Below are 16,464 nucleotides of genomic sequence, written 5' to 3'. Positions count from 1 at the left end.
TATCTCGGAACAACAATAAATCGGATCGGATCACAAGAAATAAACAATTGAATACAAGTCGGCAATAGATGTCTTTATGCCCTTCAAAAACTTATAAAATTGAAACAACTGACAAGACACACAAAGGTACAACTATATAAAACAATCATACAACCCGTAATGTATTGTAGCGAAACATGGACGATAACAAAGACAAACGAAGAGCGACTACGTGTTTGGGAAAGAAAAATCCTAAGGAAGATCTTTGAACCTGTGCTTGATGAGGCAGCAGGACAATATAGGATAAGAACTAACAAAGAACTCGAGGAACTATATCCAGACGCTAACATAATAGAAGAAATAAAGTCCAGAAGACTCCAATGGGCAGAACACCTCAGAAGACATTCAGACGAAAGAACATTAAGGCTGGTATGGGAAGCAGTCCCAACTTTAAGAAGACCACTTGGACGCCCCCGACTCTATAGTGGCGAGATAATATTGGAAGGAGATTGTTCAAGCCAGAGAGGAATGGAGGCATGCATGCGTGTATCAATTATACGGGGCCCCCGACTTTTAAGGGCCCCAGAGCGGCATGTCGAAATAAAATTCCATTCAAAAAATTGAACAAAATATTCTACAATTATTTCATTATGAAAATGCTTTGAACGGTGTGTATTGTTTGGATATCGACATTTTCGTGAAATGGATTCTTTATCTATAAATATATAAACTATATTTATGTAAAGGTATCTATCTATTTTCTGCCTCTCGCCTTTCTATAACTACAGAGCTTTTTTGTTTTCAAGCTACTTTTTATTATCTATTCATCTTTGCTGTGTGTGAGACATTGTATAATGTATAATGCGAAATTGCAATATTTGTAATCGCTTTACCTTTGATTATTTGAAACATTGAAACACTGTGTATTGTTTGCTTATATTTTCGTGTATTCTGTTCTTTATCTATAAATTGTATTTAGGTATATCTATGTATTTGCCGTTCGCTCGCCGTTAAACTACAGAGCTTCTTTGTTTACGTTCATTTTCAATGTCCATTTACCCTTGGCTTGAAAAAACTGAATCTGTTTTAAAACAATGAGTCTCAACAATTTAAATCTATTTTTCGACTTTGGTTTAATTAGAGTTTATTATGTTTATTATTATTATTATGTATAGTTGGGTGCTATACGCAGAACTTATTAGTTCCTAAGGTTGTATTATGGAATTTGCAATTTATTTAAATTTTGCAATATACAGGGTGTATTATTGCAATATACAGGGTATATTTATTTTGAATAATTGGAAATAATTTAACTGTAGATTCCTGAGCTCAAAATATTAAGATTTAACTCAAATCACCCAGTCCGAAAATGCTTCTTAAAAGAGCTAGAGCTCTTTAAAGAAGGCGTCTTGTAATTAGTTTTTTTAGATACTTCCAGAACGCTTCTATTTAGAGAAAGGAAAACTGCTACGCCGATGATTTATATTCCAGATATAAATCGTCTCCATAAATTGGGAACTTCTAGTACCAATCATAGGCGTCCGTTTCAGGTAGGGCAAGGGTTATTTTATCGCATAACTTTGTTGTCTTTAACTTTTAAGCCTTTTTGACACTGGAGTATTAAACTGTGAGGTATTCTAGTAATAAAAAGTACTCTTGATTTAAGCCAGTTTCTAGAAATGTTGATTTGAAAATTTTGTTTTTAATTTGAGAATAATTTTCAAAAAAAAACTATGAAAACAAAAAAAACGAAAACTGGAACGTTTATTCCAGAGATGAATCGATTTCATCAATTTCTAGTACAGGTCATATGCGTCCGTTTTGGGTAGGTCAACGGTTATTTTATCGCATTATTTTTTGTGTCTTAATTTTGAAGCATTTTTGACTCTAGATTTTAAATTATGAGATATTCTAGTTCTAAAAGTTACTCTTGTTTTACGTCGGTAAAATACACAGTTTTTTTGAAAATTTATTCAAATTTTGTTCAAATTCAAAAAACGAAATATTTTCAAATCGATTTTTCTATAAAACAGTGTATTTATTCTACCGATTTAAAGTAAGAGTAACTTTTATTACTATGTAGAATACCTCACGAATTAATATTCCAGTGTCCAAAATGCTTAAAATTCAAAGACAAAAAGTTATGTGATAAAATAACCGTTGCCCTACCCAAAGAGGACGCATATGACCGGTATTAGAAATTCGCAATATATGAAATCGATTTATCTCTGGAAGATAAATAGACGTACCAGTTTCCGTTTTTCTAAATAGAAGTGTTCTAGAGGTATTTAAAAAAATAACTTAGAAGACAACATCTTCAAAGAACTCCAGCTCCCTTAGGAAGCATTTTCGGATTAGGTGATTTGGGTTAACCCTTAATATTTTGAGCAAAGGAATCTACAGTTAAAATATTTCCAATTATTAATAAAACACCCTGTATTGTTTTGTTTCATTTTATTATCTTTTATTTTGTAATAATATTGACGATTTATGTAATTTCAGGAAACTGTATTGTTATTGTTATTGCTATTGTTATTGTTCTTGTCCTAATCTTTGTAAGCTTTGTCCGTAAAATTGTAAAACTCTCAGTGACATTAAAGCATATTTGTATTCTATTCTATACAAACGCTTTTGTTTATTTTGTTGAACATTTTTTAGCACTATGCCATATCAGTGGTTGAAAAGGGCCCCGTGACAAACTTTGATATGGGGCTCCTATGGGGCGAGCTACGCCACTGCACGGTAAAAGCCTTGAATGGTTGTAACGCCACGCAGTAAGTAAGTAATTTTGATAAGATCGATAGGTCTTCTTCTTCTTGTAGTGCCTATACGTTTTGAATGTTGGCGACCATCATGGCAATCTGTACTTTGCACACTGCTACTCTAAAAAGATTTGTGGTTGTTGTGTTGAACCACGTACGTAGATTTTTCAGCCAGGATATCATTCGCCTTCCTGGTCCTTGCTTTCTTCTACATTTCCTTGCAAGATTAGTTGCAGCAGTCCATATATTTCACTGTTCCTCATGCTGTGACCGAATTATTCGATTTTGGCTGTTTTTATTGTGATTAACAACTCTATTTCTTTTTGCATTCTCCGCAAAACACCCTGATTAGTAATGTGGTTGGTATAAGATATCTTCAGGATTCAACGATAAAGCCACATTTCAAAAACCTCAATTTTCTTGCAGGTGGCGTCTGTGAGAGTCCACGACTCAACTTCGTACAACAGTATAGGAAAGATATAACATCGTAGTAATCTGATTTTTATGGGTATCGACAAATCATTTCATTTGAATAACTTAGCCATTTTTTGAAATGCAGATCTTGCTTTATCTATCCTACATTTGATTTCTATGGAAATGGTCTCAATTTTCATTAACGTTCGTACCAAGGTAGGTGCATGTTTTTACTCTTTTATTTGTTGACCGTTCACACTGATTCGTCCAAATTGCTGTTCCTTCTTAGAGATCATCATACATTTTGTTTTCGTAGTGTTTAGTGAAAGTCCGTAGCTCTGACTGACTTCTGCGATTCTGTTCATTAACTCCTGGAGTGTTCGGTCACCTCTGTCGGCTCTATCAGACCTGATAAGTCTGTACGAGCATATTTCATTCGGGTTGTTCCAGGCTTGGGAAGCATGATTATTTCCGCTACTTTCCACTGATTTGTTAGACTAAAAATTAAATATAATGGCAGTTTTGTTATTAATTCAAATACCATGTTGTTTTATCGGATGTTCTTCAACATCCATGACTCGTTTCATCACAACTTTACTGTGATTATTTTATAAAAATTATATGTAACAATATTTAAAAGTTTGATCTTTTTCTGGATGAAAAATGAAAGACACAACCTCTACAGTCAACCGCGATATATTATTTGTCATGCACAATTAAAAATAGGAGATAAGATCAAATTTTTGAGGCAAACAAGTGGACAGAAAATGTTAGTAACCATGAATAGTAACAATTTCAGGCAAAATTTTGCGTAGCAAAAGATATGCAGAAACAATAATTATAAAATTTTTTGGTGTGAACAAATTTTGAAACAGATGACTGGTTTAGTTATCTAAGAGACTGCTTTGGTCACATTACCACAGATTTTTAAGAATTCCTAAGGACTATTTTATCTTTTCTTGAGTTCTATTTCTTGTTTGGTTACTTAACTAATTTGCCTACTTTTCTGTTTGTCATTTTGCGATGATATTTACATTATAGTCGTTTCTCTGATCCTTGTTTCCACCGCTTCGTATCTCGCCAGTCATCATCCTGTATATGCCTTTCGGTCATGTCTTGTCTGACGTCCTCCTGTCATGTCTTTCTCTGGCTTTCCCCTGTTCTTCTCTGCAGTGGTCCCCACTCCATCATTTTCTTTGACCACCTGTCTCTACTCATACGTCTTAATGTTCCTACGATCTCAAACTCTTGGCTTCAGTGGTGCCAATTAATGTTAAAAATCCACAAGGAAAAAGTTTTCCTGCAGTTGGCTGTATACCATGTAATACAAAAACAGCAAATCCTGTATAAAAGGTATATTTAAAATCCCTAAAAAGGGCTACATCACCAATACATAACTAGTTTTCGACTGGTTTACCAGTCATCATCAGTGCTTACCTAAAATGAATATAACCAGATAAAATAATGCAAAGATTGAAATTTTGACTACGGTTAAAAAAGCTGTCGGTTATACTCACGTAAAGTTGATACATCCTAACCACCAAAATATAGTTTTACAAAAATATGAGGGTCAGAGCCCTATAAACATGGTCCGTTAAAGAAACATCAGTTTAAAATGCCAAATAAAGCATGGATGTTTTAAATATTCTCAAAATGCCCCAGGTAACATCTGAGCTGTAGTGTGACTTGATTACATGGTGGAAGACAGGCAGCAAGTGACAGTGACAAAGAGTTGGATGTAGACCTCCGAACGTTGATAAGACAGAAATGACAGTTTCACAGGAAGTTGAAAAATTAGCCTGTCATATTTAAAGACTATGGTATATAGATGTTAAAACTAGAAATGATGTAACAACACACTCCATTGTGAAAATTGTCATTCAAAACTCAGTAAACTAGATTTTGTAATTAAATATTGTGTTTACGTATACTGTCAGTGGAGGTAGGCAAACCTCATTACACAGATTTATTGACAGTTGTTAGTATTTATATAAGTTTAAAACGAAAATCACAATAGGGGTAACTGGAGTGTGAAATGTCTTAAATAATCTAGGAGGATGTATCGTTAAGAGAGTACAAGCTCAAACCTAGGCGACCAATTCTTAAAGCCACTGCAGGCCACCCAATTAATGTTGTTTTAGTACTCATTATTTTCTTATCTTTCGTGAAGCTTACAACAATGTGTCCAAAACCCCATTTTCATTGTTAGTACCTTTTTTTTAGCAAATACTGGTCATTGTCTTTAAGAATTATTTCATTCTTTTGCCTTCAGTACTGCTATTTTGACATCTTTACAGCATCTTGTGTAGTATTTATGACCTTCTGTGTCTTTTGTCACTAATCATATGTTATGTGCCGGTTTTGTCTCTGCTACTTTTACTTTTAGCTTCATAATCACTAAGCATAAGTTAATATTTACAGATTGGAATGATACTTATATGCCCTGTTTTTTAAATATGTACATGAAAATATTTTTACCTACTAGTTTTACATACTACTGTAAGTTATTTAAAACAAATTGTACAAAAATTATAGTATGTAAAACTTTCTAGGTGGCATATTTACATGGTATTAGTACAAGTAAAGGAACCATTAAAATCAAACGGTTGACTGTAGTACCAACAAAAGACGACAGAAAAGAATGTAGATGCAAGATATACCGCTAGAAAAGCTCTCACTAGGTTGAGGCAAAAGTGTGAAGTTTTTTGAGGTCTTCACTCCGTTCACCGTCTCAGCTACACATTCGTACTGGCCCAGATACTCTGCATCAGGTTTTTTGATCACTAACTTGCTCTGCCTCCTAAAATCAACAGAAAACCAAAATTAGAATTAAATAGTTACAGCAGGGAAGAAGATTCGATAAATGTATTGTAAAATTATATAAACTAAAAATTGTCGGTTTAGTTTGGCTTTAAAATTTTTAAAAGTGCTTCACGACATGCACATGCTTCTTTCGCTTTATATTTTGTTAGCTTAAATATCCTACAAACACTTTAAGCGTGCTAAATACTCGTATAGAAGAAATAGTATATCATGCAACGAGCCTTTAATGATGGTCATTATGATGCCAGAACACGAGCTTCATAATGATAATTAAATGCAAGTTGTATACATGATTTTTTCTATGGTCATTATAAAAAATATGGAGCTAATATTCATATAAATTTACGTCAAGTTAAAAAACTATATATGGAAATAAAATGGCGTATGTATGTCGCACCATTATAAGTTAATAAAAAATATTATAAAAAAGAGTTGAGTTTTAAAAAAATCGATTTTTGTTTCTTTCATGTAACCGAATTCAAATATGTACGGAATATAAATTTCTTCAAAAGTGCATTAAAATTAAAAAATAGCCAATTAAAAATGCCAATTTCAAGTTGTTAGCTTTTTGCCCAAAAAACAAAAAAGACTTACCAGTCTTCATCACTGGTATGCAAAAAAAGAAACATACAAAAATATTAGTTCATTAAACTCATTCAGTAAGTACTTACATTCAGAAATATATTTTGTAAGATTTAAGAAATAAAAAAAGAGTTATATTTGTAAAGGATGCCTCAAAATGTTGACAGTTATTCTTTATAATGGTAGGGGAGCAAAGTATGCTAAATGTGCAGTCACTCGAGCGCTTTGGGGACCTATTGGGTTGTGAAGAGTAGGTCCTAAAACCAAAAAAAGTTAAGTAAAGTTTTCCATTTTAGTGGGCGCTTGCTATTTTGTAATTTAATTTTTCATTTCCAACAATCGTTTTTTCCGATTATAACGCCATCTATCCATAATTCGAAAAAATGTTTCGAATAAAAGTTACTTATTTTTACGTAAGGAATCCAAATCTGCAATAAAAATGGGTTTGCTCCCCTCTCCGTGGGAAGTCGTGTTTGGTATCATTCGATAGATTTTTAAAAAATATTGAGCACATATTTTTTAGTTTCTCGATCTGTCATTAATTTCGCGAAATATTCGCTTTTTCCTTGTGAAACTTTGGGGCTCGCCCATTTCCGTATGCCCGGCTCAAATACACTCTTTTGCATGTACTTAACTTACCTTATCTTAATCTGACAATTTCGAGTTTTTTTAAGGATAGATTTTTTTCGGGCCCCCTTAACGAACTCCACTGTGTTAAGAGCCAATATATGGTAGAGGTACATCTGCAGTGTACCAGGTTTCTCCCCATATGATAATCTGACGCGCTCGAGTAACCGCAAAAATCCCCGCTTGGGCTCCCCTACCATAATAAGTTGTGTTTAGGATACTAGCAAAGTATATTTTGTTTTGTAGTTATACAGGGTGAGTCATGAGGAACTGTGTATACTCCTACCTCGTAGGAGGCCCCTATGGGGAATAACCAATGACCATTAAACAGTGTCTGCTCCTATTGTTTAATAATGGGAGCAGACACTCAGGGCGAGTTGTATTTTTTTTACTGAAATTTCATAACTTTTCATACATTCATTTGTCATAACTTTTAACGGTAACTCATATTTTGGTCAAAGGTTCTACTACCACCTAATCAACTATTTGTTCAAACTAGAAAAAAATCAGGTCCGGTTTTATAAAATTAGTTTGTTTGTTTCATAGAAAAAATTTCAACCTGTATACGGTTTTTGAAAACTCTAATAAGAATTTTACAAACTAGACAAATAGACTCGCACACAATTTGTAAAAATGAAATTATTTTTCTGTAACGACAGCTTAAACCTAAAATTACGTCAAGGAATGATTGATCAAATGTTTGGTCAGTGTTGTAATATGGTACCGAGACCTGAACTCTGACGGCTGATTCTATCAACCGCCTAGAGGCGGTTGAGATGTAGTTGCATAGAAGAATGCTACAAATACCCTGGATAGCGCTGCAGATTACACTGTACTAAATTGAGCAAATGCCGTTCGTGAGTCATTTAAAACTCTTGAAATAATACAAATTTCACACTTGGGCATGTTCTTAGAGAAGACCGGTACAGAATTCTTCAGCTTATCATGAAAATAAAATCAGAGGCCGCAGAGCAATTTGAAGGAAGCAAATGGCATGGGTCAAAAACATTCGCGATTGAAGAAGATTAAGCAGTGGCAAACAACTATACCGATTAAGTAGCTGAAGATCGTGAACAGTCCGCCAATGTAATGGCAGCTATGTACGCCGTTGCTCCCGCTTGGCGGCGCTAATATAGTTGGGGGTCAACGTTTTGATAATTCGTGAAGTTTGTATATGGTGTTTTTGTTTAAGATTTAATAAATAATAAATTATGGCAGAAAAATACGGATCTTGGACTGTTTGTACGTTGAAAAACGAATTGAGAAGGAATGCGAGAGTTACTGGAAAAAAAGGAAGCCCTTTAACAGCCTCCACTGTTTATATAGCCATCTATTTCCTAACTGCCCTGTCCCAATTTCTTAAGGCTGTATGACACTATGCATTTTCTTGTATCATTTTTAATATCGTTTCTGATTTCGTTTCTTGTATACATTTTCTTGTATCATTTCTTGTACGTACATTTGTGCCCTGTATGACACTATGCAAGTTCTTGTATCGAAAATTGTATGAAATTCGGCACGTGATTGGTCGAAATTTTGTTTGTCACCCTGTCCTGTGTCACGTTATGGTAGTACCGCATCTATGCTACAGCTGATGTTAAAGATTTTATAAAATTTATAAACTTTTAATTAACATTTTAATGTTAACCAGAATTTTACGTTGACTGTTTGAGGTTGATTATTTGTGTTTTTGTTTTGTTTTGATATTTGTGCTAAAATATTTGCATTAGAATTATCTTCAGTTTGATCCAAATTAGGAAGTATTGTATTTTCGTCTATTAAAAAATTATGCATCATGAAACCTAAATTTATAGTTTGAACTTTACTAGGAGCTAAATATATGGTTATTAGTAGAACAGTAGTCCATACCAAACGGTTAAGTATCAATAAAAGATTTATAAATAATACCTACAAAAACACAAATAAATTCATCAATACATGATCCCATTTTCATCTCAGCCGCCATTATGAGTAAGTAATTATGACATTTTAGATGTTTTACCAGCAAGTTTTACGTTTTTGCTCTTTGCGCAGAAATTGGCGCAGTTCTTGTACAAGAATCTGTGTCCGACTCAAATTCTTGTATCGTTTCTGATATCGTTTCTTGTATCTGTGTATGACACTATGCATTTTTTTGACATATCAGAAACGATATTAGAAATGATACAAGAAAATGTATAGTGTCATACAGCCTTTAGTCTATTGTTGCCACAAGATCAAGTTTATATTTTTTGGCTTCTTTTACTAGATGCTTCAGTTTTCCTTCCTGGAATGATCCTCTTATACTCCACGTCGCTATTTTAACTAGTTCTTTTTTATTGCCATTCTTGTTTCCGTTTTCTTTGCCGGGTCATCTTTGTTGGGTCTCCTAATACTGCATTCAATTCTAGTTTTTTGCAATGTCTTCCTCTATTCTTTACAGCTGCTCCTTTTCTTTATTCCATTTCCATAATTCATTGTTTACTGTCAGTCTTTGGTATCCTGTTTTTGTGCTATTTCCTTTGATTTTCTCTTCCTTAGCAATTCTTCTTATTTTGGCGATTATTTCCCTTTCCGTCCTTAGCCAGATCATCATTTATGTATATTCTTTCTCTCAGTTGCTTGAGTTTCATCTTATTTTGCATTACTTTGGTCTTTTCTGTCTTTCTATCCATCTCTACCAAATATATTTTGTCTTCCAGCTTTCTTGCTTCATTAATGTTTACTTTTACTCGCATTTCCTTTTCTGTGAATTTTTCTACCTCATTCCCTAGCAAGAGTGGTTGATCGGTGTCAATCTGCAGTCCTTGAATCACAATATTTTTCCTTCTTCCCTCTCTTTCTAATTTTTGTACCCTTTCGTTGAAGCACTTTAATTCATTTCGTAATTGATTAATATCTTAAAGCGCCTTTTCATTAATAAGTTTCAGTTCTTCCATTTTCTTTCGATATTCTTTTTGCTGGAATGCGAGAGTTACTGAAAAAAAGGAAGCCCTTATCGAAGGGTAAGCTATATTAATCATCATCTTAATATTTTATTTCTATAGCTCAGACCAAAATAAAAATATTTATGTTGATCTGAGTTTTATAGTCAAATATTCGATTTTTTACAGTTGAATCCAGGGGCAATACGTAATATGTTTCAACAAAATGTTTATTGCAGATACCTGCATTTATTCTCGGCAGATATTTATCCGTTCTTATTGCTATAATCCACTTTTTTCTCATCAGAATATCTTTGAGAAACCTGTATCCTGATGTTCTCAATAAGCACAAAGGCACAGCACAACATTGAGGCAATTTATTTTCTCAAATTAAATTCACACAGCCAAACAAATAGGCAATATTTACTTAGAAATAGATTTATTTGAATAGTTGACGTAAGTTGACGTGACCTCCAACTACACAAGCGCCACCTACGTTGAGCTTTCCAGATTAGCTGCCATTGCCAGCGATAGGGGGACCTAATCTGACACCGATAGAAGAAGAGATCCGCATGAGCCAACGAAAGGATATATTTATCACATTCCTCGATTACGAAAACGCTTATTACACCATACAATAATAAAAATGCTACACAACGCTAACATTGACGAAAAATACTTGAGAGTTATCTAGAATCTCTATTGGGACCATAGATGCAATAGATAGATAGATGCATAGATAGAGATTAATGGTTAGGGTGAACAAGTCGACCAACGCAGAGGAATTTGGGATTTTAAAAGGTTCGAATTTGGGTACGACAGGAGTGTCTTTTTCTCATGTACTGCTCAACCTCTATGTGGAGAATATTTTTGCGGACGCATTTCAAGACGCTGAGTGTGGTATAAAATACGGTATAAAGAATATGATATGCATCTGCTGCTTGATAAAACAAATAATGTAGGAGAATACTTGGCAACAAGAAAAAAACACTTTGAAGAGCACAATGCAAATAGATAATGCTTGGCCAGAATGATGATGAATGGCCAATGGGGCCATCAACAAAAAATTGGGTAGCTGGGTGATATCCTAAGGGGAAAAGGTATACAATCCTTCAATTACTTATTCAAAGAAAGCTTGAGAGCAAGAGGGGAGAGTAGGTCGTAAACAAATGTCGCAGCTACGGAATATAAAGAACTGGACAGGCCTTAAATAATTCGCTAACGCACTTTTGATGCACGACAATAAAAGAAGGAGAAGAAGAAGTGGTATTACCCAAAATGAGTAAAGTTAAACTAGTAAAACCTACCTTTTATACAGCACATTATAAGCCCTGCTATGATGCAGTTCTTGGTTTTTCCGCCTCCACGTTATCTTCGGCAGGGGAAACCCTTGTACAGTACAAATGAGTATTCGATTTCTCAATTCTATTTTTCTTCGCGATTTCGGCGAAACTTCTTTTATGTCGAGTATGCGTGGTTTCTTTGGCACTGAAACAAAAAACTATAATATAGATAGATATAAGAAAAGATAAGAGAAATCAGATCAAAAATTTATGTATTAACATTTTTATTAAAAAAGTTTAACGAATAAATATAGATATTTAACTGTCATGTTATATATAATATGTTAAAGAATGTCCCATCATACGTTTTAATGTAATAGCAATGCAATATAAAACTATATAAAACTTAATTCTCTACTAATGAAGGAAAGCTGACGGCATGTCTACAAGGAAAACATAGAAACCTCTATCGAAAATCAGGGGATAACCAGTAGTTAAATCTAGTGAAGAAAAGAACAAGTTTTATAAAAGGTTACAGAAATAACCATACAGTACAGAGTCAAGGAAGTTATTAGACGAATATAATAAAAAACTTAAAATTTCTTATTGAAAAAACAAAATACAAGTACAAAGCCTAATAAACTTTGGAGAATCATTACAGCATTGGAGAAAACAGAACAGACAAAGGTCTATACAGATAATTAAACATAATACCGGGTGAAACGGAATAATTTCTCTAATATATTTGTAGAACATTTTTCGACTATTGGAAAAAATCTAGCAAAGTAAATTGAAAAAATCAAACAAAAAATTTCCACAAAATGTAGGAAATTTCATTGTTTTACTACCATCCACGGAAGGGGAAGTTGAAAAGATCATTATGAATTTAAAAAATCCTGACTCCTGACTCCCCCTATCTCCCTATCTCCCTATCTCTTAAGTCTCCTGATTTTGATAAAATATCCACTTTATCAAAACCCATTCAAAACCCATTTAAAAAGGATGTAATTTCCTCGGTATTTAACAGTGTTAACTAACTGAGAGTTGGAAATTACAGACATTATATCTTTGCTATCTAGCGTGTCTAAAATATTTAAAAACGTAATGAAAGACCTTCTTGCAACATTGGCTTGGCTTTATTGGAGGAACTGCACTACAACTTCTTTTTATGGTGCCTATCCGTTACGGATGTTGGACACTAACATGGCTATTCTGACTTTGTTGACTGCTGCCCTGAAAATCCGGTAGTGGTTAAGTTAAACCATTTTCGCAGGTTATGCAGCCAGGATATTCTTCTTCGTCCTGGACCTCTTTTCCCATGCACTTTACCTTGAAGTATGGTCCGAAGTAGGTCATATCGTTGTTCATTGCGCATTATATGGCCCAGGTATTCCAGTTTGCGACGTTTTATGGTTACGACTAGTTCGCACTCTTTACCCATTCTATGTAGAACTTCTTCGTTGGTAACTCTGTCTATCCAGGAAATCCTCAACATGCGTCTATAGCACCACATCTCAAATGCTTCGAGTCTCTTCAGTGATGCTTCAGTTAAGGTCCATTACTCCACGCCATATAAAAGAACGGACAATACGTAGCATTTTAGTAAACGAACTTTTATTTCCAATTTTATATCGTGGCTGTTAAAGATTTTTTTCATTTTGGCGAAAGCTGATCTTGCCTTCTCGATCCTTATCTTAATTTCCGTCGATTGGTCCCACTGTTCATTTAAGTTTGCACCCAAATAGCAAAAGTTGGTGATTTGTGTTATAGATTGTTGGTTAACTAGTAATTGACCAGGTGGCATCCTATTTTTGCTTATAACCATGTATTTGGTTTTTTGATGTTAAAATCAAGCCCAAACCTGCTACTTACTTCTGCCACCCTGGAGACAAGTGTCTGCAGACCTTCAAGATTGTCTGCAAAAATGACAGTATCATCAGCGTATCTTATGTTGTTCAATCGTTCTCCGTTTATAAGTATTCCCTCGTCTATGTCCGTTAGCGCTAGGTTCATAATGTGCTCTGAATATGTATTGAACAATAATTGGGACAATATACATCCCTGTCGTACACCTCTTTTTATTTTTATGTCGTCTGTTAACTGATCCCCTACTCTAACAGCTGCAGTTTGTTCGTAATAGATATTGTTTATTATACGGCGATCTCTGCTGCCTAGACCAATTGAATTTAATATTTTCATCAGTTCGTCATGTTTTATTCTATCGAACGCTTTCTGGTAATCAACAAAACACACATATATATCACAATTATTCACGTCTCTACATCTTTGAAAGAGAACTTGTATTGCAAAAAGTGCCTCTCGAGTACCCAATGCATTCCTGAAGCCGAATTGTGTGTTTGTCATGTGTTCTTCACACTTTTTATATACTCTTTTATGTATAATTTTTAAAAAAGTTTTCAGGAGATGGCTCATAAGGCTTATTATTCGATAATCTTCACATTTTTTGGCATTGGGTTTTTTAGGGATTGTTATAAAAGTTGATCTAAGCCAGTGTTGGGGTATTTTTCCACTTTGGTATATATTGTTGAAGATCAAGGTAAGTCTTTTTTCTTCGTCCTTATCCATAATTTTCAAAAATTCTGAGTAGAACTCGTCTGGTCCTGCGGCTTTGCCCTCCTTAATGTTGTTTATAGCAGCTTCTACTTCCGCTTCGAGAATAGGGCTTTTCATCGATTGTCATTTGTTTCGAGCTTCTGTCATGTGTCACATAATATTAATATATCTACGTCATACGTCTTTGGTTTGTATCATGGGTATATACCAATAACGTATGACGTAGATAAATTAATATTATGTGACACATGACAGAAGCTCGAAACAAATGACTGTGAATGAAAAGCCCTATAGGTGGTCCGGTATCGTCATTTTTATTTTGTGTGATGTTGATTCAAATGTTGTTGTCACATAGTTCATCCATGTTGTTTTTGTTTCTTCAATATCAACTATTGGATTTCCTTGAGCGTCTGTTAAGTGTCCCGGCCTTTTTGATTTATAGATGCCTGCTGCTTCTTTGATCTTTTTGTGGATGTTGAAGGAATCGTGTTTACGTTCCAATATCTCGATTTCTTCACACTGTTCTTCCAGATTTCTGTTTTTAGCTTCTCTTACAGCTTTTTTTTATCTCTTTGTCTAGAAACTGATATGCAACGTAGTCTTTCCGCTTGGATTCTCTTCTTCTGTCCATCATCTGTAATATACCGTCGGTCATCCATGGTTTTTTCTTTTCTGTCTTTTTCGGTCGCAGGTGTTGGTCTAATATTTCCTTCCCAATGTTTTCTAAGTGGTTTATTTCTGTGTCAACATCATTAACTACTTCTGACTTAGATATGTTGTTCTTCAGATATTCTCGTACTTTTTGCTTTATGTCATCATCTCTTAGTTGTTTGAGATCGTATCTTATATAGGATTAGGTTTGTGGATTTTTTTAAATTTCAGACGAAACTTACCGACAAGTGGGTTATGGTCTGACTTAATATCTGCACCAGGGTAGGTTTTCACTGATGTTCTTGAGTTTTTGAATCTTTTATTTATTAAAATATAGTCAATCTGATTTCTTATGAGATTTTCTGGCGTGTCACCGGGTGAGCGCCATGTGTACAACCTTCTGTATGGTAATTTGAAGAGTGTATTGGTGATTACCAACTCTTCTTCCGTAGCAAATGTGAGTAGGCGTTTTCCTCCCTCATTTCGCTCACCCAAAGCCCATGAACCTACTACTTCACCATAACTACCCTTACCGATTTTGGCGTTAATGTCACCCATAACTAGCGTTACTTCATTGGTTTTTAACTTACTTAGGACTTTCCTTAAATCGTAATAAAAAGTCACTACAACTTATTCGATATTATCTTCAAAACAGTACCCAATGTGTTCAAATATTGGAAGTGAGTGAATTTAAGCCAGTGAACTATGGAATACCACAGGGAACAGTATTGGAACCATTATCTAATCTTTTAAAAGCTTAATGCGACAAGTCACGCAGTCTGTCCGGTACATTTGTAGATATGTAAACATTAAATTAGGTATGTTTAATAAATGCCACTTTATTTTTTTATATTCCGGATAATAATTTTATTATTTATATTATATTTTAAACAAATTATATAGGGATATTATATTAATATAATATTTTTAAAATTGAATAAAGGAATCTTATCATTTATTTTTTAGTTAAATTTTACACAAATTACCTTTTACTTTGACTTTGACGTTTCTGTCAAAACAAATAGTGTATGCTTTACTCATACGTTAGCAGAATAGGAGTTTATTGAATTATTTTAAATTATTAGTGAAACATAAATAATGTTAAAAGAAAAGAAAAGAAAAGAAAAGAAAAGAAAAGAAAAGAAAAGAAAAGAAAAGAAAAGAAAAGAAAAGAAAAGAAAAGAAAAGAAAAGAAAAGAAAAGAAAAGAAAAGAAAAGAAAAGAAAAGAAAAGAAAAGAAAAGAAAAGAAAAGAAAAGAAAAGAAAAGAAAAGAAAAGAAAAGAAAAGAAAAGAAAAGAAAAGAAAAGAAAAGAAAAGAAAAGAAAAGAAAAGAAAAGAAAGGAAAAGAAAAGAAAAGAAAAGAAAAGAAAAGAAAAGAAAAGAAAAGAAAGGAAAAGAAAAGAAAAGAAAAGAAAAGAAAAGAAAAGAAAAGAAAAGAAAAGAAAAGAAAAGATGGTTCAGATTTTATTACAGTACAGAGCCTCTACTATGTGCTTATACGTATTTCGGAATAGCCGTTTCCTCATCGGAGCACCTGGGTAGAGGCACTGAACTGAAATCAAATCCTTTCATCCTTTCCGGGTAATTATTAGTAGTAATTGCACAAGAGCTCTAAAATTATCGAATTTTTCCCGAGTGACCCTTTGACAGTTTTAATTTCACGACCCGAAGGGGAGTGAAATTATGTCAAAGTATCAAGAGCGCAAAAATTCGATAATAATTTTAGAGATCGAGTGCAATTTGTTGCGATTATTTCATGAATAAAACTGTCCAAAACCAAAATTTTATTGTAATTTATTTATGTAAGTACAAATTAGTACAATTAAACACACAGTTGTTTTAAATATTTGACGGTCGAAAGTTGT

At 33.8% G+C, this 16,464-nt stretch overlaps 1 protein-coding gene across 2 annotated transcripts in view; it reads right to left on the bottom strand.

Annotated features, from left to right (window-relative positions):
- Positions 1 to 16,464, bottom strand: part of LOC114327163 (uncharacterized) — a 395,881-nt gene that overhangs the window by 21,144 nt on the left and 358,273 nt on the right. The window contains exons 2-3 of one of the 2 annotated variants that reach the window (XM_050647810.1): positions 11,398 to 11,578; positions 5,834 to 5,955 (exon numbers count right to left, since the gene is read on the bottom strand). In XM_050647810.1, the coding sequence (XP_050503767.1) occupies positions 5,834 to 5,955; positions 11,398 to 11,578 (303 nt within the window). Of the gene's footprint in view, positions 1 to 5,815; positions 5,956 to 11,397; positions 11,579 to 16,464 lie in introns of both variants that reach the window. The other variant, XM_050647809.1, reaches the window with a different exon arrangement.

The sequence above is a fragment of the Diabrotica virgifera genome, chromosome 3 (genome assembly GCF_917563875.1).
Source record: "Diabrotica virgifera virgifera chromosome 3, PGI_DIABVI_V3a".
Classification (NCBI taxonomy): domain Eukaryota; kingdom Metazoa; phylum Arthropoda; class Insecta; order Coleoptera; family Chrysomelidae; genus Diabrotica; species Diabrotica virgifera.
This window is presented reverse-complemented; position numbering and strand designations above follow the sequence as displayed.